The sequence below is a fragment of the Hylobates moloch genome, unplaced genomic scaffold (genome assembly GCF_009828535.3).
Source record: "Hylobates moloch isolate HMO894 unplaced genomic scaffold, HMol_V3 SCAFFOLD_12, whole genome shotgun sequence".
In the NCBI taxonomy this organism is placed as follows: Eukaryota; Metazoa; Chordata; class Mammalia; order Primates; family Hylobatidae; genus Hylobates; species Hylobates moloch.
The window spans coordinates 10,320,487-10,342,109 of NW_026652287.1; the positions used below are offsets into that span (position 1 = coordinate 10,320,487).

At 44.4% G+C, this 21,623-nt stretch overlaps 1 protein-coding gene across 5 annotated transcripts in view; it reads left to right on the plus strand.

The window, feature by feature from the left end:
- The window catches only part of CLIP1 (CAP-Gly domain containing linker protein 1), a 155,254-nt gene that overhangs the window by 84,852 nt on the left and 48,779 nt on the right, over positions 1–21,623 (plus strand). For 3 of the 5 annotated variants that reach the window (XM_032168438.2, XM_032168440.2, XM_032168443.2), the window contains 7 exons: positions 3,889–4,005; positions 5,907–5,964; positions 6,496–6,579; positions 7,464–7,620; positions 12,199–12,364; positions 12,463–12,678; positions 21,504–21,620. In XM_032168438.2, the coding sequence (XP_032024329.1) occupies positions 3,889–4,005; positions 5,907–5,964; positions 6,496–6,579; positions 7,464–7,620; positions 12,199–12,364; positions 12,463–12,678; positions 21,504–21,620 (915 nt within the window). Of the gene's footprint in view, positions 1–3,888; positions 4,006–5,906; positions 5,965–6,495; positions 6,580–7,463; positions 7,621–12,198; positions 12,365–12,462; positions 12,679–16,467; positions 18,736–21,503; positions 21,621–21,623 lie in introns of all 5 variants that reach the window. The other 2 variants (XM_058425517.1, XM_058425516.1) reach the window with 1 other exon arrangement.

Sequence of the window (21,623 nt, forward strand, 5' to 3'; positions counted from 1 at the left end):
AGGCTGAGGCAGGTGATCACCTGAGGTCAGGAGTTCGAGATCAGCCTGGCCAACATGGCGAAACCCCATCTCTATTAAAAATACAAAATTAGCCTGGCATGGTGGCAGACACCTGTAATCCCAGCTACCCAGGAGGCTGAGGCAGGAGAATCACTTGAACAACCCGGGAGGCGGAGGTTGCAGTGACCCGAGATTATGCCACTGCACTCCAGCCTGGGAGACAGAGCAAGACTCCTTCTAAAAAAAGAAAGAAAAAAAAAAAGCTTTAAAGATCATCTCCTCCTTTTCTAATCACATATAGTCAGGTGCCACATAATGATGTTTCAATCAACAGTGGACCACATAAACAAAGGTGGTTCCATAAGATTATAATATGGTATCTTTACCTTTTGTATGTTTAAATATGCTTCAGTACACAAATACTTCGCATTGTGTTACAGTGCCTACAGCGTTCAGTACAGTAACATGTTATACAGGTTTATAGTCTAGGAACAATAGGCTGTGCCATGTAGCCCAGTTGTGTAGTAGACTATACCTTCTAGGTGTGTGTAAGTGCACCCTGTGATGTCCCCACAACAATGAAATGCCTAATGATGCATTTCTCAGAAGGTATCCTGGTTCTTAAGCAATGCATGGCTCTAATTGCCTTATCTATAGAGTTATGTGTAAAAACACTGTGAATTCAGTGCTTCTTGACTGTTATAAATTAACATGTTGGCTGGGCGAGGTGGCTCATGCCTGTAATCCCAGTGCTTTGGGAGGCCGAGGCAGGCGGATCACTTGAGTTCAGGAGTTTGAGTCCAGCCTGGCCCCTGTCTACTAAAAATACAAAAATTAGCCAGGTGTGGTGGTGGGCGTCTGTAGTCCCAGCTACTCGGGAGGCTGAGGCACAAGAATCGCTTGAACCCAAGAGGTGGAGGTTGCAGTGAGCTGAGATTGTGCCACTGTACCCCATCCTGGGTGACAGAGCGAGACTCCATCTCCAAAAAAACAAAAATCAAAAACAAAACAAAAAACCCATGCTGTGATAAATAACATTCACAGCAAAATTAAGGGTAAGAGTCTGGAGCCCTTTGCATGGCAAAAATCTCATTGGAGTTTTTTTCTGTGGCATAATGAGAACACGATCTGTCCCCTCCTTTTCTGGGGGAAATACTGAACAAGTGTGCATGTGGTCAAGGCTTAGGAAATTACATGAAACATTCGCCAGCTGCATTCCTTACTAACTAGCCTTGTTTTTTTTTTTTTTGAGACGGAGTCTTGCTCTGTCGCCCAGGCTGGAGTGGTGCAGTGGCGCAATCTCGGCTCACTGCAAGCTCCGCCTCCTGGGTTCACGCCATTCTCCTGCCTCAGCCTCTCCGAGTAGCTGGGATTACAGGCGCCTGCCGCCACCACGCCCAGCTAATTTTTTGTATTTTTAGTAGAGACGGGGTTTCACCGTGGTCTCGATCTCCTGACCTCATGATCCGCCCGCCTCAGCCTCCCAAAGTGCTGGGATTACAAGCGTGAGCCACCGCGCCCGGCCTCTAACTAGCCTTGTTAAATGTCATCTTTATCTTTAAAGGTGGTTCGAGGAATTGTCTCCCAGTCCTGCCACTAGTTGAGGCACTGGTATTGATGCTTGATGTTCTGAACTTTTTTGTGGGAGAAGCTGCTCTATTGGCAAAGAAGGAAGGGTTGTGATGGTTAAATGGGGTGAGGTGAGGACTGACAAACAGCAAAAAATTGCTAACTAACCATAGTTGAAGATGACAAACTGGTTACAGGAAATTTTTCTCAAATCTCATGTGGTTCCAAAATACTAATCAAAACACAAAAATTAATTAGAAGATAATATTTAGCTAATGTTAGTTTACTTTTTAACATCAAGATTTCATGAAAGCCAAGTTCTAATGACTATCGTCCAGTGGATTTTTTTGTTTTGTTTTTTTGAGACAGTCTCACTCTGTCGCGCAGGCTGGAGTGCAATGGCGCAATCTCAGGTCACTGCAACCTCCGCCTCCCAGGTTCAAGCGATTCTCCTGCCTCAGCCTCCCGAGTAGCCAGGATTATAGGCACCCGCCACCATGCCTGGCTCATTTTTGTATTTTTAATAGAGACAGGGTTTCACCATGTTGGCCAGGGTGGTCTCGAACTCCTGACCTCAAATGATCCACTGACCTCGGCCTCCCAAAGTGCTGGGATTACAGGCTTGAGCCACTGCACCTTGCCTGTCTGGTGGATTTTTAAATTTTATTTTTATTTAAATGTCAAAATACTTTAAGCATATACACAAATAGAGAAAATAATGTAGACCACATATATTCCCATCTTAAGGTTTCTGTTATTTATTTATTTATTTATTTATTTATTTTTTAAGACAGAGTCTCGCTCTGTCACCCTCACTGCAGCCTCCGCCTCCCAGGCTCAAGGGATTCTCCTGCTTCAGCTTCACCAGTAGCTGGGATCATGGGCGTGTGCCACCACACCTGGCTAATTTTTGTATTTTTAGTAGAGACAGGATTTCACCATGTTGGCCGGGCTGGTCTTGAACTCCTGACCTCAGCTGAGATCTGCCAGGCTCGGCCTCCCAATGTGCTGGGATAACAGGTGTGAGCCAGTGTGCCTGGCCTTAAGGTTTTTTTTTTTTTTTTTTGAGACAGAGTCTCGATCTGTGGCCCAGGCTGGAGTGCAGTGGCATGATCTCGGCTCACTGCAGCCTCTACCTCCCAGGTTCAAGCGATTCTGCTGCCTCAGCCTCCTAAGTAGCTGGGACTACAGGTGCGTGCGACCACGCCTGGCTAATTTTTTATATTTTTAGTAGAGACGAGGTTTCACCATGTTGGCCAGGATGGCCTCGATCTCCTGACCTTGTGATCCGCCCACCTCTGCCTCCCAAAGTGCTGGGATTACAGGTGTGAGCCACCACGTCCAGCCAAGGTTTTTAAAGTCTAGGAAATGAAATTGCTCAAGCAGCTCATTTAGAAAGTAAGCATCCACACCTTCTGCTTTAGATCATGCTGATACTCCAAATTACAATGAAGTATAGAAAAATAGTCTATTTTGACTATTTAAAAATAGTCGCCGGGCACAGTGGCTCATGCCTCTAATCCCAGCACTTTGAGAGTCCAAAACAAGAGGATTGCTTGGTCCAGGAGTTTTGAGACCAGCCTGGGCAGCATGGTGAGACTCCATCTCTCTTTTTCTTTTTCTTTTTGAGGCAGGGTCCAACTCTGTCACCCAGACTGGAGTGCAGTGGCCTGGTCTCGGCTCACCACAACCTCCGCCTCCCAGGCTCAAGTGATTCTCCTGCCTCAGCCTCCCAAGTAGCTGGGATTACAGGAGCGTGCCACCATGCCCAGTTAATTTTTGTATTTTTAGTGGAGATGGAGTTTCACCATATTGGCCAGGCTGGTGTTGAACTCCTGACCTCAAATGATCCACTTGCCTCAGCCTCCCGAAGTGTTGGGATTACAGGCATTAGCCACCGAGCCCAGCCAGAGACCCCATCTGTAAAAAATTTTTTTAAACATTAGCTGTAGTGGCACATGCCTGTAATCTCAGCTGCTTAGGAGGCTGGTGCTGGAAGATCACTTGAACCTAGGAGTTCTAAGGCTGCAGTGAGCCATGATCACACCACTGCACTCTAGCCTGGGTGACAGGGGAGACCCTGTCTCAGAAAGAAAAAAAGAAAAAAACACAAAAATAGCCAATAGGAAATCATATCGTAGAACGGATTGTTCAAAAAGTCATTGACTTCTTAGAATTAAAAACCAACACCAAATTTGTATTCCTTTCAGTTTTGTTTTATGTTTCTCATAAGTTTTTTACATTTGTTTTTTTTCTTCTCATTCTCTTTTGTTTTCCTTTTATTCATTTGCTTCTATACCATGTAACTCTGTGTGTTAGGCTAGTAGCATTACCAGAGAGCTCCAGGGGAGAGAGCTAAAGCTTACTAACCTTCAGGAAAATTTGAGTGAAGTCAGTCAAGTGAAAGAGACTTTGGAAAAAGAACTTCAGGTTTTGGTAAGTACCTGCTGGGAATCTGAATCTCAGGGTTTCTGGCCGTTTCCTCTTTTAAAAAATCCTCCAGTAAGAAACACTGTAGCTGTTTCCTTTCTCTAAGTGTTGATTCAACCTGAGTGTATTAGTTATTGGCTGATAAATATTGTCCTTTGAGGGGAATCAGATCAAACCCAAACAACAAAGGTAGGTATTACTTTTTTTTTTTTTTAATCTATCCCTTTGCCTCTGGTAATGCACTGCTTTGAAATGTTATTGACTACTTAGTTTTACTAAACACAGAGCCCTTCCAAGTTATACATCGAACACAGTTAGGTTTCATATTGAATGAGGCCCCTAAACTGTGACTATCAGGGCAGTAGCTGTCCTGGGCTGTCGGTGTCCTCTGTTGGTGAGGCAGGATGCTTGCTGTCTAATTAAAAAAATAAAAAGAACTCTAACTCAGTTTATTCCACCTCAGAAAATTACCTTCCCTTTTATATGTTTTCTCTTTCCTTAATCTCAAGTTGTATGACATATGTATATTTTTTACCTTTTCTCAACTTTGTTCCTTCCTACTTGCCTCCTGCACTGAAAACCCGAGTTTAAACAAGGCTGATACTCATGACTAGTGCCAGTGGTACCCACCCACATGCCATGGAAAGAAAAGCCAGAGGCTTATGGAGAAACTAGACAAGAGGCATATGTGCCATGCAGGGTCAGCTCTCCCAGGTCCTCCACATCCCTTCCTCTTCCCCGTTCGTTACACTTCTGTGCTATTAACAGTGTGAATAAATGTGATTTTTTTTTTTTTTTTGAGACAGAGTCTTGTTCTGTTGCCCAGGCTGGAGTGCAGTGGTGTGATCTCGGCTCACTGCAGCCTCTGCCTCCCAGGTTCAAGAGATTCTCCTGCCTCAGCCTCTTGAGTAGCTGGGATTACAGGCGCCTGTTACCACAACTGGCTAATTTTTGTATTTTAGTAGAGGTGGGGTTTCTCCATGTTGGCCAGGCTGGTCTTGAACTCCTGACCTCAAGTGATCTGCCCGCCTTGGGCTCCCAAACTGCTGGGATTATAGGCGTGAGCTACCGCACCCAGTCTGGTGTCCTTTAAGAAAATGTTTTGAGTTCATTGCTTCTCTGCCCTCCTCCCAAAGCCTTGACTTTTTTTTTTTTTTTTCTTTTTTTTCCTAAGTTAGAGTATCGTTCCGTATATCTTAGGACAAGACATACCACCTTGAGTCTGGCTGTGGGATGGCACAGGGGGGCAGCCTGTGGGCTGGGATGCACTGTGGCCCCTGCACCATCTTTTCATAATCCTATCTAGTTAGAGATACTCATGTAACAACCTTCTTGATGTAGCTAGCTCGAAGTTCATCTCAGGACAACCAGGAGAGTGATTTTTAACTTGGCCTATTGTCATGTTTAGAAAAGAAGACCTTGAACAGTAAGTGACTGATGGGCCTTTTCAGTTTCAAAAGTAGCGACACAGACCTAGATTCAAGATATTAGACTCAGATTACTCTCAGAAATAACAAACTTCAGAGCTCTTCACCATCTCAGGCAGATTTCTGAAGAGAAGGTCTGCTGTTTGAGGGGTGGCAACATGAAGCATACACGTGCACCCTATGTATACATGCACATGCATGTACTTACCTAAGTATGAACATGCCTACATGGGCATGCTGGTGAACCTGCCTTCCCACGTGTGCATACACACATATGCAAACTGCACTCGTGTGTGTATACATGCACATGTGTATGACCCACATGTGGTAGTGATTGGTGTCATACGTTTCAAGTATTAGTTTTAATAAAACAAGACCAGCAACAAAAAGTAGACAGTATTGTAGTTATAATTGATAGAAACTTCTTGTCTTTACAATTTGAAATCTTTCTGTTCAGAATCTCTGATTTTTTTTCTTTAGAAAGAAAAGTTTGCTGAAGCTTCAGAGGAGGCAGTCTCTGTTCAGAGAAGTATGCAAGGTATGTCTTACCAGAGCGTGTGCAGATTGCCTTAAAAAATACATTCTTTCATACTGGAGCTGGCCTGTGGTGTGCACAGAGTTACACTTCCCGTAGCCTAATTTCACTCTCCTGGAAATTCCTGCCGTGCTCAGATAGACTGGCTTCCATTGGTTTCCTGAAGCCTCAAACTCCCAATTTTTTCTTCTTTTAGCTTAAGGCTTGTTCCATATTAAAATGTAAGTATTCCTGGGAAGAGTGTTATTTATGCTTTCATCATTGATAGCTTTATTGAGTTTTAATTGGAAGGAGGAAAGAGATGAGTGGAAAGGGCCTGATGCCTGCCCAAAGTACAGATTCAGGGAGGCCAGAGACAGCGGCAGACCTGCTTCTTTCAGGCTGGACACAGCCGTGTGATTTGTAAGGGGACTTTTTAGTATTCCTGTGTTCTCAGATCTCTTGAGCATAATATTTGATTGGGTTGTAAGACAGCCAAGCTCCAGATAGCTTATTAAATATGAAACATTAAACTTCTAACTTTATCCTAAATAGAAACTGTAAATAAGTTACACCAAAAGGAGGAACAGTTTAACATTCTGTCTTCTGACTTGGAGAAGCTGAGAGAAAACTTAGCAGGTAAGAAGACATCTCTGGTGACTAAACATTAAATACAGTAGGCTTTCCCGTATTTGAGACAGTTGTAGTATGTTACATAACAAATGTACTATTCAGGCGTAGCCTCTTCACTCATCATGGTGATGTAACAGTGTGATGAAATATTTGTTTGAGATCTGTAACCTCCAGCAAGTCCTCTTTGCTCTGTTTTCACAAGAGCCAGAATCTACCACATCTCACCCCTCCCACTGCTATCCTTGTTCCAAGCCAACGGCCATCTTTCATCTGAGCTACCCTGACAGCCAACTACCGGGGCTCACTGCTGCTGCCTGTGCCCGCTTCAGTCTGTTATCAACACAGCAGCCAGAGCAATCCTTTTAATACAAAGTCAGATAATGTCGCTTCTCTGCTCAAGGTCATCCAGCGACTCCCATCCCACTCAGGGAAAGCCGTGATCCTTACACGATCAGGCCCTGTTACCTCTCAGATTTCATCTGGGACCCCCTTCCCCTGTTCATTCCACTCCAGCCACTTCAGCCTCTTTGCAGTGCTCAGACGTGGCGGGCGTTCCTTTCCCAGAGCCTGTGCACTTGCTTTTCCCCGTTCCCTCACTTCCTTCAGGTTTTCCCTGAAATGTCAGCACCTCAGGGAAGCCCCATCTGAGATTCTAACCTCCTTCCCAGCTCCTTTCCCTGCATTTATTTTTCTTCCTCTTAGCACTTACCACTATTAATTATATGATTTATTTTCCTTATCTTGCTTATTGTCTGCCTTCTTCACTAGAATGTGATTTTTATGAGGACAAGAATTGCTATGTGAAGATATTACCAGAGCAAGGATACACTCAGTCAGTTTTTGTTGATTATAACACAGCCGTGCTATTCTTTTTTGCTCTATATATTTAGATATGGAAGCAAAATTTAGAGAGAAAGATGAGAGAGAAGAGCAGCTGATAAAGGCAAAGGAAAAACTGGAAAATGACATTGCAGAAATAATGAAGATGTCAGGAGATAACTCTTCTCAGCTGACAAAAATGAACGATGAATTACGTCTGAAAGAAAGGTATATGTGACTGTTGAAAAGGGTGCCCACCTTAGGTTAGGCTCTGCGGCAAGCTCTAGGTGGGAGGGGAGACAAAATGTTTAGGATTGTTGCGTTTTAAAGTTTCCCATCTCTGTTCCTTTCTGTTATTACCTCATTGTGTCCTTGAATCAACTATTTAACCTTCTAAAATGGGTTTTACCTATCTTACTTGTCAAGAACAACAGAATTAAGGAATACAATATTATTTATAGACCTTTTGGTGACTTGAAAAGAAAAGATAATAAGGCTGGGTGCGGTGGCTCATGCCTGTAATCCCAGCACTTTGAGAGGCCGAGGTGGGCGGATCACTTGAGGTCAGGAGTTCGAGGCCAAGCTGGCCAACATGGCGAAACCTTGTCTCTACTAAAAATAAAAAATTAACCAGGTGTGGTGGTGTACGCCTGTAATCTCAGCTACTGGGGAGGCTGAGATGAGAGAATCACTTGAAACCCAGGAGGTGGAGGTTGCAGTGAGCTGAGATTGTGTCAGTGCACTCTAGCCTGGGCAACAGAGCAAGACTCCATCTAAACAGAAAGAAGAAAAAAGAAAAGGTAGTAGTTTACCAATGACAATAATATATTTTACAGGCAGTTAAAAATATATATATGTGTTTATATATAGATGTATATATATACGCTTTTTTTTTTTTTTTTTTTGAGATGGAGTTTTGCTCTTTTTGCCCAGTCTGGAGTGCAATGGTGCGATCTCAGCTCGGTGCAATCTCAGCTCACCACAACCTCCGCCTCCTGGGTTCAAGCGATTCTCCTGCCTCAGCCTCCCGAGTAGCTGAGATTATAGGCTTGCACCACCATGCTTGGCTAATTTTGTATTTTTAGTAGAGACAGGGTTTCTCCATGTTGGTCAGGCTGGTCTCGAACTCCTGACCTCAGGGCCTTGGCCTCCCAAAGTGCTCGGATTACAGGCATGAGCCACCGTGCCCAGCCTTTAAAAATATTTTTAACTTTTTTTTTTTGAGATAGAGTCTCATTCTGTGGTCCAGGCTGGAATGCAGTGGCATGATCTCGGCTCATTGCAGCCTCCACCTCCCAGGTTCAAGTGATTCTCCTGCCTAAGCCTCCCTAGTAGCTGGGACTACAGGCATGTGCCACCACACCCGGCTGATTTTTGTATTTATAGTAAAGATGAGGTTTCACCATGTTGGCCAGGGTGGTCTCAAACGCCTGACCTCAGGCGATCTGGCCGCCTTGGCCTCCCAAAGTGCTGGAATTACAGGCATGAGTCACCGTACCTGGCCTGAACTTATTTTAATAGGAAACACATAGTATCTATTACTATGGGCCATGCACTGTGCTAACAGCTTTCTAATTCTTATTATCCTACGAGGTGAGTTTAGCATTGTTCCCATTTAAAAGAAAAAGAGGCCAGGCACTTTGGGAGGCTGAGGCGGGCAGATCGCCTGAGGTCAGCAGTTCGAGACCAGCTGGGCCAACATGGTGAAACCCTATCGCTACTAAAAATACAAAAATTAGCCAGGCATGGTGGTGTGCACGCATAGTCTCAGCTACTTGGGAGGCTGAGGCAGGAGAATCGCTTGAACCCAGGAGGCGGAGGTTGCAATGAGCCAGGATCATGCTGCTGCACTCCAGCCTTGGTGACAGAGCTAGACTCCGTCTCAAAAAAATGAATAAGGCCAGGCACTGCAGCTCATGTCTGTAATCTCCCTGCACTTTGGGAGGCCGAGGTAGGCGGATCACCTGAGGTTGGGAGTTCAAGAACAGCCTGACCAACATGGAGAATCCCCGTCTCTACTAAAGATACAAAATTAGCTGGGTATGGTGGCGCATTCCTGTAATCCCAGCTACTCAGGAGGCTGAGGCAGGAGAATCAGTTGAACCCGGGAGGTGGAGGTTGCGGTGAGCTGAGATAGTGCCGTTGCACTCCAGCCTGGGCAACATGAGTGAAACTCCGTCTCAAAAAATAAATAAATAATAAAAAGGAAGGGGAGGGAGGGAAACTGAGGCTTACTGGGGTGAAGCCTGAGGTTTCAGATCTGGGCAATCTGGTCCCAGAGCCCCTCCTGCTCTTAATAACTACATTGTAGGCCGGGCGTGGTGGCTCACGCCTGTAATCCCAGCACTTTGGGACGCTGAGGCGGGCGGATCACAAGGTCAAGAGTTCAAGAACAGCCTGGCCAACATAGTGAAACCCTGTCTCTACTAAAAAAATACAAAAAATGAGCTGAGCGTGGTGGCAGGTGCCTGTAATCCCAGCTACTCTGGAGGCCGAGGCAGGAGAATCATTTGAACCTGGGAGGCAGAGCCAAGATAGCGCCATTGCACTCCAGCCCAGGCAACAGTGCAAGACTCCATCTAAAAAAAAAAAAAAAAAAAAAAAAAAAAAACTGCATTGTACTTCCTCAGTGCTGAAGTTTCCTCTATCTTAATATCTGTTTTTGTCTTTATTCTGGAATTCTTGTTGCTTTGATCTTTTTCTTTTAATTGCTGTCATATAAAAATCAAAGAATTTATAAGGCAAAGATTTATAAATTAAGTCTGTAGGCATTAGACTTCTACTTCTTAAAAGTGTTAATACCTGCAAAGTTCTGTTTACTAAGACATCCAGCCTTTCACCCCCACACAATTTCATCGGTGCTGAGTGGTGGTCAGGCCTTGGTTGGGCAACTTTGGTCAAACTTGCCTTGAGGTGCTGCTACACAGGTAGTGGTGGCTCAGTGCCTTCAAGAAGCTCCATTTTCGTAGGTGTTTTGTGGATATAAAATTCAGAAGTGCCCGCAAGTTTCCCTCTTGCATCTGTGATTGATCTAATAGTTTGTTTTCTTGGTCAAAATCCCATGTTTTTTTTTTTTTTTTTTTTTTTTTTTTTTTACAGAGCTTCGCTCTTCTTGCCCAGGCTGGAGTGCAATGGTATGATCTCGGATCACCGCAACCTCCACCTTCCAGGTTCAAGTGATTCTCCTGCCTCAGCCTCCTGAGTAGCTGGGATTACAGGCATGCGCCACCACGCCCAGCTAATTTTGTATTTTTAGTAGAGACGGGGTTTCTCTATGTTGGTCAGGCTGGTCTCAAACTTCTGGCCTCAGGTGATCTGCCCACCTCTGCCTCCCAAAGTGCAGGGATTACAGGCGTGAGCCAGTGCGCCTGGCCCCCCATGTTTTATATACATATTTTTGTTTAACCACATGGTCTCTTTAAAGTAGAACTTCAAGTTATTTATTGTCATTTTTGTATCTGCTGTCCTCCAGAAGCACTAGAGTAAATTTTTAGTAATCTAGTCTGCTAAAATTTTGAAATACTCATTTCCTTTATTTATTTATTTAATTAAGTTAATTAATTACTTTTTTTTTTTTTGAGACAGAGTCTCGCACTGTCGCCCAGGCTGGAGTGCAGTGGCGTGATCTCGGCTCACTGCAAGCTCCACCTCTCAGGTTCATGCCATTCTCCTGCCTCAGCCTCCAGAGTAGCTGGGACTACAGGCGCCCGCCACTACGCCCGGCTAATTTTTTCTATTTTTAGTAGAGACAGGGTTTCACTGTATTAGCCAGGATGGTCTTGATCTCCTGACTTCATGATCCACCTGCCTTGGCCTCCCAAAGTGCTAGGATTACAGGTGTGAGCCACCGCGCCTGGCCTCCTTTCTTTCTTTCTTTCTTTCTTTATTTATTTATTTATTTTTAAATTGAGGCAGAGTCTTGCTTTGTTGCCCAGGCTGGACTGCATCGATGTGATCTCGGCTCACTGCAACCTCTCTCTACCGGACTCAAGCAGTTCTCCTGCCTCAGCCTCCTGAATAGCTGGGATTATAGGCATGCGCCACCACACCTGGCTAATTTTTGTATTTTTAGTAGAGACGGGGTTTCGCCATGTTGACCAGGCTGGTCTTGAACTCCTGAACTTAAGTGATCTCATCTCAGCCTCCCAGGGTACTGGGATCATAGGCATAAGCCACCACGCCTGTCCTCATTTCCTTTAATAAGTTTATTTTTCACTCATTTTTCCTTTTTAATTTATTGACATAAAATAGTAAACCTTCCCAATTACAGTAGTTACTACTCTAAATAATGTATTTGTGACTGTCATAACTGGTAAAATGATTATTTAGGCAAAGCATTTTAAAATTTCTTGCAGCCGGGCGCGGTGGCTCACGCCTGTAATCCTAGCACTTTGGGAGGCCAAGGCAGGTGGATCATGAGGCCAAGAGATCGAGACCATCCTGGCTAACACGGTGAAACCCCGTCTGTACTAAAAATACAAAAAAGTAGCTGGGCGTGGTGGTGGGTGCCTGTAGTCCCAGCTACTGGGGAAGCTGAGGCAGAATGGCGTGAACCCGGGAAGTGGAGCTTGCAGTGAGTGGAGATCACACCACTGCACTACAGCCTGGGCGACAGAGCGAGACTCCGCCTCAAAAAAAAAAAAAAACAAAAACAAAACAAAAAATTTCTTGCCTAGTTCAGATGTTATTAATTACACATAACTTTTAAAAGTAATTACAATTGTTATTAATAGTATATTTTAATATAACTTAAATTTAAAACATTCTTATGAAAAAGCTGACACCTTATATTGAAACTTTTTCTAGATATATAGAAGAATTACAGCTAAAACTTACAAAGGCTAATGAAAATGCAAGTTTTCTGCAAAAAAGTATTGAGGATGTGACTCTCAAAGCTGAACAGAGCCAGCAAGAAGCAGCTAAAAAACATGAGGAAGAAAAGAAAGAATTGGAGAGGAAATTGTGGGACCTGGTAAGGAGAGACTCAGTGGGCCTGTTGGCTGGCAAGGAAGGCAAGGGATAGTACACACATGGGCAGATGACTCATTCCCTCACTCGGGGTCTCTGCAGGAAAAGAAGATGGAAACGAGCCACAACCAGTGTCAGGAGCTGAAAGCCAAGTATGAGAGAGCCACTTCTGAGACAAAAACCAAGCATGAAGAAATCCTACAGAACCTCCAGAAGACGCTGCTGGACACAGAGGACAAGCTGAAGGGTGCATGGGAGGAGAACAGTGGCTTGCTGCAGGAGCTGGAGGAGCTGAGAAAGCAAGCCGACAAAGCCAAAGTACGTGACGCGAGAGAATTTCCTTGTGCCGTAGCTTGCCTGAGCTCTGTGTCAAGGCAGGAAGGGTGCTTAGAAAAGCAGCAGCCAGTGGGACAAGTTAAGGTGGCCTCTACAAATGTTACCCTTCTGAGTGCATGGCAGGGTGGTACATTACGTTTCCTATGGCTTCAAGTGTTTTGTGCCGGCTGCCGTTCCTTCTCAGGGACGGTGATGGCTGCCAGTCTTTTCTGGAATGGACTGTGTAGCCATCACCCCCATGCTGCTTATTTCCCAGCGGTCACAAAGGTTCTTTCGTTGCCTGAGCTCTGCTTGCCTGCTAGTTCCTCTAATCTTGGCCGTGCTTGTTGCCGCCTTGCACTAGGGTTTGGAGAGACATTGCAATAAAGCAAGAGGCAGAGGTCACATGAAGTAAGCAAGCAAAGAATCAGGACTAGAGAGAGCCTGCTTGGAGGAACAGAGCTCTTCTAGGAAGAGTTAGAATTGAGAACTCTACGGAGGGCTTTTATGTGTCCCCAGGAAGGTACCGTGAGCTTATTGAAAAGGAAACTGGATTCACGGGCAGGGAGGAAACACCCTGTTAGTAGATAGAGCAGAACTTGATATGTTGGATTTCATTTTATGGTTTCAAGATTGTATCTGTGCCCAATATATATTTTTTCTTTTTTTTTGTAGAGAATGGGGTCTTGCTGTGTTGCCCAGGCTGGTCTCAAACTCCTGGGCTCAAGCAATCCTCCCATCTCGGCCTCTTTAAAGTGTTGGGATTACAGGTGTGGGCCACGATGCCTGGCCTGCCCAGTACATTTTGTGACTCTGGTAACTTCACGAAGTTCAACCTTCCCACTGTTTAACCTGCTATTGCTCAAAGGAAAGTAAATATTCATCTTTCTTTATTTTTAATGTGTTGCAGGAGTTTAGTAGAAAGAAATGATAAAAGAGCATATATAGGACTTGAAACCAGTCTCATGAAAAGCCTCTTGCTAACTAAGTGGACGTGACATGGTATGTGTGTGCCGTGCATGTCATCTGGGAGGCCCATATTCTCCCCCTTCTACATGCTGATAGTTGAGGATTTCTCTGCTTTCTGTGAAATACCTCCAGTTTTATGAGCCATTTAACACTAGATACAATTCCCAGATCTTTTGTCTTTGTGGTTTCCTTTATCTGTGCAGACTTCAGATTTGTTTTTTTTTTTTTATTTCCTTTAAAATGTTTCAGCCTGAGCAAACCACAGCATTGCAGAAGCTGATGTAAGGTCTCCTTGTTTTTTGTTTGTTTGGTTGAGACAAGGTCTCACTCTGTCACCCAGGCTGAGTGCAGTGGCACAGTCATGGCTCACTGCAGCCTCAACCTCTCGGGCTCAAGTGATCCCCCTGCCTCAGCTTCCCAAGTAGCTGAGACTAAAAGCACGTGCCACTACACCTGGCTAATTTTTTATTTTTTGTAGAGACAGAGTCTGGCTATGTTGCTCAGGCTGGTCTCGAACCCCTGGATGCAAGCGATCCACCTGCCTCAGCTTCCCAAGGTGCTGGGATTGCAGGCGTGAGCTACCATTCCTGGCCAGTCTCAGAAGGCACTGGGATTGCAGGCGTGAGCCACCATTCCTGGCCAGTCTCACTGATTTTGTTGGTTGGTTTTGTGCAAGGGTCATTGAGTTAAAAATGCCAGGACTGTTCCCCTCCAAAGGTGTCTAGTATCTGATTTCAGTGGATCGTAATCAGTCCCAGACTCTTTGGAAAAATCTAACGAAATCTACAGATATTTTTTCAGGAAAGTTTACATGTGCGCTCAACAAGGTTCATGGAACCCATGAAGCCTCCTATTCCCTACTTTTAAGAGCCAATGGGGTACAGCTGTGCTGCCTAATGTAGCCACCAGCCATGTGAGGCCATTCAAATTTAAATTTGTAGCCGGTTCTGGTGGCTCACACCTGTAATCCTAGCACTTTGGGAAGCCAAGCTGGGCAGATTGCCTGAGCACAGGAGTTTGAGACCACCCTGGACAACATCGTGAGACCGTCTCTACTAAAAATACAAAAAATTAGTCAGGCATGGTGGCACTCACCTGTAGTCCCAGCTACTCAGGAGGCTGAGGCAGGAGAATTCTTTGAGCCTGGGAGGCGGAGGCTGCAGTGAGCTGAGATGGTGCCACTGCACTCTGGCCTGGGTGACAGAGTGAGACTGTCTCAAAAAATAAATAAAAATAAAAACCTTAATATGGGAATATATGCGGTCTACATTATTTTCTCTATTTTTGTATATGCTTAAAAGAGGATCGCTTGAACCTGGGAGGCAGAGGTTGCAGTGAGCCGAGATCGCACCACTTCGCTCCAGCCTGGGCCACAGAGTGAGACTCTGTCTCCAAAATAAATAAATAAATAAATAAAATAAATTTAAATTTGTTACATTTTAATTAAAAATTTAGCTCCTCTGCTGGGCGTGGTGGCTCACGCCTGTAATCCCAGCACTTTGGGAGGCCGAGGTGGGTGGATCACGAGTTCAGGAGATCGAGACCATCCTGGCTAAACAGTGAAACCCCGTCTCTACTAAAAATACAAAAAATTAGCCGGGCAAGATGGCGGGCACCTGTAGTCCCAGCTACTGGGGAGGCTGAGGCAGGAGAATGGCGTGAACCCCAGGGGGTGGAGCCTGCAGTGAGCCGAGATCGTGCCACTGCACTCCAGCCTGGGCGACAGCGAGACTCTGTCTCAAAAAAAAAAAAAAAAAAAAAAAATTTAGCTCCTCAGTTGCACTCACCACATTTCAGGTGCTCAGTAGTCATGTGGTCACCATGATGGGAGTGCAAATAAGAACATTTATATCAGCTGGGCGTGGTGGCTCATGCCTGTAATCCCAGCACTTTGGGAGGCCTAGGTGGGTGGATCACTTGGGGTCAGGAGTTTGAGACCAGCCTGGCCAACATGGTGAAACCCCATCTCTACTAAAAATACAAAAATTAGCCGGGCATGGTGGTGGAGCCCTGTAATCCCAGCTACTTGGGAGGCTGAGGCATGAGAATAGCTTGAACCCAGAGGCGGAGGTTGCAGTGAGCCAAGATCACACCATTGCACTCCAGCCTGGGCAATAGAGCGAGACTTAGTCTCAAAAAAAAAAAAAAAAAATTATATCATTGCAGAAAGTTCTGGATAGCACTGGTATAGACACTGGTCAAATTATCTTATAATTCAGTAAATTAAAAAAAAAAACTATTCCTTTTAGTCAGCAAAGCCTAGAAATTAGGCTGTAGTTTTTAAGTTGTATGTGATATTGGGACTAAATCATTCTCAGCCCCTTGGCTGCCCTTAAGTAAGGTCCTGCCGTGAGTTTGGAAGGCAATAGTTTATTTTCCCTTGCTATGCCCCTTCCTTTTTTCATTAAAATATATGGACTTTTTGTACTTCTTTTAATTGTATTTTAAAAAATTGTTCTATGAATCCTTTCTGCATTCAAAGTAATTTGATAATTGGAATGGCAGGAAATAATCTTATGCTCCGGTATTAAAATCAAGCTACTATTTTTATCTTCTAGGTAACTACTGGGAATAATTTCACAAGTTGTTTCAAAGATGAAATAAGCTAACAGATACAGAAGCACTTTGCAAAGCTATACTTTTGACTTATCTTTTTGTGGGCTCTGTTTAGTTTCTTTCCCTTGTTATTCAGATAGTTTCTATGAAGTTTATTGTAGAAACTGTAAAGTTTTTATCATTTAGCTTACATTAAGTTATTTGGGCTTGCATTTGTCTGCTTGATTTCATTTTTGTTTCCATTCTTTCCATCTTTTGTTTCTGTAGTCGCTAACTTATTTGTTAACATCAGCCAAAAGAGAAATTGAACTAATGTCAGAAGAGCTGAGGGGTCTGAAATCAGAGAAGCAGCTTCTTTCGCAGGAGGGAAATGATTTAAAGTTAGAAAACGGTTCACTTTTATCCAAGCTTGTAGAATTGGAGGCCAAAATAGCTTTACTTCAGGGAGACCAGCAGAAACTGTGGTCAGTGAATGAAACTCTTAATTTAGAAAAGGAGAAATTCTTAGAAGAAAAGCAAGATGCCGAAAAGCATTATGAGCAGGAACATCTCAGTAAAGAAGCTGTGGCTGTTGAGAGCGAGAAATTGCTTAAAGAAATCAATGTTGCGCAGGAAGAACTCTTGAAGATAAATGTGGAAAATGACTCTTTGCAAGCTTCCAAGGTGAGCATGCAGGCGCTCATGGAAGAGCTCCAGCTCAGCAAAGATACTTTGATTGCTAAGACTGAGAAAGACCAGGAAGAAAAAGATCACCTGGAGGACCAGATCAAGAAACTTATTACCGAAAACTTCATCTTGGCCAAAGATAAGGATGACATCATTCAGAAGCTTCAAAGGTCTTATGAGGAGCTAGTCAAAGATCAGAAAGCTTTGGTACAGGAGATTGAAGATCTCACAGCTGAGAAAAAGTCAGCTTTAGAGAAACTGTCCAATCTTGATAACACGTGCATAGCCTTAAAGGTAGAACGAGATAATGTTCTTCAGGACAACAGAGATCTGCAGTTAGAGACGGACATTCTGCTGCAAGATCAGGAAAAGCTGAATGCCAGCCTCCAGGCTGCTCTCCAGGTCAAACAGCTGCTCCGCTCAGAAGCCAGTGGGCTCCGCGCACAGCTGGATGATGCCAGCAAGGCCCTGAGGAAGGCAGAGCTGGAGACCATGCAACTCCAGGCCACAAACACAAGCCTCACGAAGCTCTTGCAGGAAATTAAGGCCAGGCGGGCGGTCACAGACTCTGAGTGCATCCAGCTTCTGCATGAGAAAGAAACCTTGGCTGCCTCTGAGAGAAGGCTCTTGGCTGAGAAAGAGGAACTTTTAAGTGAAAATAGAATCATCACTGAAAAACTCCACAAATGCTCAGAAGAGGCTGCCCATACTGAGATGAGCCTGAATGAAAAGATCACTTACCTGACTTCCGAGAAGGAGATGGCTTCTCAGAAAATGACTAAACTTAAAAAGCAGCAGGATAGTCTCTTGAAAGAGAAATCCTCACTGGAAACACAAAATGGAGTTTTACTTGCAGAGAGAGAGAATTCCATCAAAGCCATAGGAGACCTCAAAAGGCAATGTGATCAAGAGTCTGCAAACAGAAGTTTAATTGTGCAGGAGAATATGAAACTCCTCGGTAATATTGACGCTCTGAAGAAGGAGCTTCAAGAGAGAAAAAAGGAAAACCAAGAACTAGTGGCCAGCAAGTGCGACCTCTCTTTGATGCTGAAAGAGGCCCAAAATGCCAAAAAGAATCTGGAAAAAGAACACAATCACATATTGCAAGCAAAGGAGAGTTTGGATGCTGAACTTAACACGTGTTGTTCCGAGAAGAACATTTTGCTGAGAGATGGCTTGAACCTGCAAGAAGAGTGTCACAAATTAAGCAAGGAGATCCAGGAAATGCAGCAGTCCTTAATCCTGGAACAGGAAGCCAGAGCAAAGGAGAACGAGTCATCCTTGTACGAAAACAATCAACTTCACGGGAGGATGGTGCTCCTGGAGCAGGAGGTGGAGGAGTTAAGAGTATGTACTGAGGAGCTGAAGTCTGAGAAGTTTGTGCTACTTCAAGAGAAGACCAAATCAGAGCAAGAAGTGACAAAGATAATTGAGGAGAAGGAACTGTTGACTGCAGAAGCAACTCAACTTGCTGCCCATATAAAGACTCTGAAAAGTGATTTTGCTGCCTTGTCCAAATCCAAGGCAGAGCTGCAGGAACTGCACAGCTGCCTCACCAAGATTCTGGATGACCTTCAGCTGAACCATGAGGTGACCCTGGCGGAAAAAGCCCAGGTGATGCAAGACAACCAGAACCTCCTGGCTGAGAAGAGCGAAATGATGCTGGAAAAGGATGAGCTCCTGAAGGAGAAGGAAACCCTGGCAGAAAGCTACTTCATCCTTCAGAAAGAGATCAGCCAGTTGGCCAAAACCAACAGCCATATTTCAGCCAATCTGCTAGAATCTCAAAATGAAAACCATACTTTGAGAAAAGACAAGAACAAGCTTACTCTTAAAATTAGAGAGCTCGAGACTCTTCAGTCATTTACGGTAAAGTGAGAGGGTCAAGTATTGAGCACCCAGACTGCTTACTAACACTGTGCACTAACTCAAGTGGTGTAGGTCATCTTTCTTCATTTCTGCTTATGGAAATCCACCTCATTAAGTCAGTTGCTTATATGTCTTAAGCTGTTCGTTACAGTCCGAAAGGGGGATTCTTTACTAAGTATCTTACTGTAGTAGTCTCTCCCCATTTGAAAAAAATTGCAAACTGTGAATAAAAAGGATTTATTTTTTAATCTAAGGAGAAACTTTGTGAAAAAGCTTAAGAGCAATAGTGAAATTTGGCCGGGCGCAGTGGCTCACGCCTGTAATCCTAGCGCTTTGGGAGGCTGAGGTGGACAGATGGCTTTAGTCTAGGAGTTTGAGACCAGCCTAGGCAACATGGCAAAACCCTGTCTCTACAAAAAATACAAAAATTAGCTGGGTATGGTGACACATGCCTATAGTCCCAGCTACTCAGGAGGCTGAGATGGGAGGATTTCTTGAGCCCAGGAGGCAGAAGTTGCAGGAAACTGAGATCATGCCATTTCACTCCAGCCTGGGTGACAGAGCGAGACCCCATCTAAAAAAAAAAAAAAAAAAAAAAAAACCAGCCAGACGTGGTGGCTCACAGGGGGCTGAGGCAGGTGGATCACCTGAGGTCAGGAGTTCGAGACCAGCCTAACCAACGTGGTGAAACCCCGTCTCTACTAAAAATACAAAAATTCGCCAAGCGTGGTGGCGTGCTTATAATCCTAGCTACTCAGAAGGCTGAGGCAGTAGAATCACTTGAATCCAGGAGATGGAGGTTGCAGTGAGCCGAGGTTGTGCCATTGCACTCCAGCCTGGGCAATAAGAGTGAAAAACTCTGTCTCAAGAAAAAAAAAAGCAATAAATTGGCGCATATTAAAATATAGTCTTCTGTTTGGCTTTTAACTATTTCATCGTGTCTATCCATTTGGAGTTGGAAGATTCCATTGAAATCTTCATGGCTGATAATTGGATAGGGAAAAATGCAGAATTTTCATAAACTTTATTAGACCAATAAATTATAAACAAGTGCCTAAGAGGATTTTATTTATTTATTTATTATTTTTTTTAAGACAGAGTCTCACCAGGCACGGTGGCTCACACCTGTAATTCCAGCACTTTGGGAGGCTGTCGCAGGCAGATCACGAGATCAGAAGGTCAGGACCATCCTGGCCAACATGGTGAAACCCCATCTCTACTAAAAATACAAAAATTAGCCGGGTGTGATGGTATGGGCCTGTAGTTCCAGCTACTCAGGAGGCTGAGGCAGGAGAATCACTTGAACCAGGGAGGCGGAGGTTGCAGTGAGCTGAGATTGCACCACTGCACTCCAGCATAGTGACAAGAGTGAGACTCTGCCTCAAAAAAAAAAAAAAGTCTCACTCTGTCACCCAGGCTGGAGTACAGTGGTGTGACCTTGGCTCACTGCAACCTCTGCCTCCCGGGTTCAAGCGATTCTCCTGCCTCACCCTCTTGAGTAGCTGGGACTACAGGTGCGTGCTGCCACACCTGGCTAAGCTTTGTATTTTTAGTAGGGACTGGGTTTCACCATAGTGGCCAGGCTGGTCTCGAACTCCTGACCTTGTGATCCGCCTGCCTCGGCCTCCCAAAGTGCTAGGATTACAGGCATGAGCCACTGCACCTGGCCTGTTTATTTATTTTTTTAGAGGTGGGAATCTTACTGTGTTTTCCAGGCTGCTTTCTACCTCCTGGGCTCAAGCAATCCTCCTGTCTCAGCCCCCTGAGTGGCTGGGACTATAGGCACATGCTACCACGCCTAGCTATATTTTCATTTATTTTTATGGTTATTTTTATATCTAACTTTTTTCTTTTTTTTTGAGACGGAATCTCACTGTGTCGCCAGGCTGGAGTGCAGTGGCGCAATCTCGGCTCACTGCAGCCTCCGCCTCCCAGGTTCACGCCATTCTCCTGCCTCAGCCTCCCAAGTAGCTACAGGCACCCGCCACCACGGCCAGCTAGTTTTTTGTATTTTTAGTAGAGACGGGGTTTCACCATGTTGGCCAGGATGGTCTCAATCTCTTGACCTCGTGATCCGCCTGCCTTGACTTCCCAAAGTGCTGGGATTACAGGCTTGAGCCACTGTGCCCGGCCTATATCTAACTTTTTATAATTAATTTTGATAGCAGCTAAGAATTTGTCTCCATATGCATCTTTTTATTCACAGCCGTGTTTTTATTCATTATCCAAAACTTGCATTAAATGCTTCTCGTTAAACACTTGAGCCTTATGTTAGAAGTGCCCAGATAATTTTTATATTTATTTGAAAAATTCTCAGCCTAAATTTGAGTGACTTTGAAAGCTCCAGATTTGAAATAGCAAGGATAGTATTTTAAACTTATAATAATAAATATGATTCCAAGAAATTCAGCTATGTAAGGATGTTACTCATTGTTAGCTCCGAACAGTCTCTCAAACATAAGTCAGAATGAAGGGAGCATGCTTGCCAGTGTCATTTGGAACTTTCATTGGAAGGTGTATGTTTACATGCAAATTACATAACAATTGACATTGAAAAATGGCAGGAAAGGGTCTGCATACTCCAGAGTAAAGACCTTTCCTGTCCTGGTCCGTCTGTTTCAGCACTGGATTGTGACTGATTCACCCTCTCTGTGTGCCTCCCTTCCCCACGCAGACACTGAGTGCTGCCTGAACAGCACAGCCCGATCCTCACCTAACTGTGTTGGCGAGGGGTGTCCTCATTTCTCACAGTGTTTCCTTGTATTTAGGCTGCTCAAACAGCAGAAGATGCCATGCAGATAATGGAACAGATGACCAAAGAGAAGACTGAGACTCTGGCCTCCTTAGAGGACACCAAGCAAACAAATGCAAAACTACAGAATGAAGTA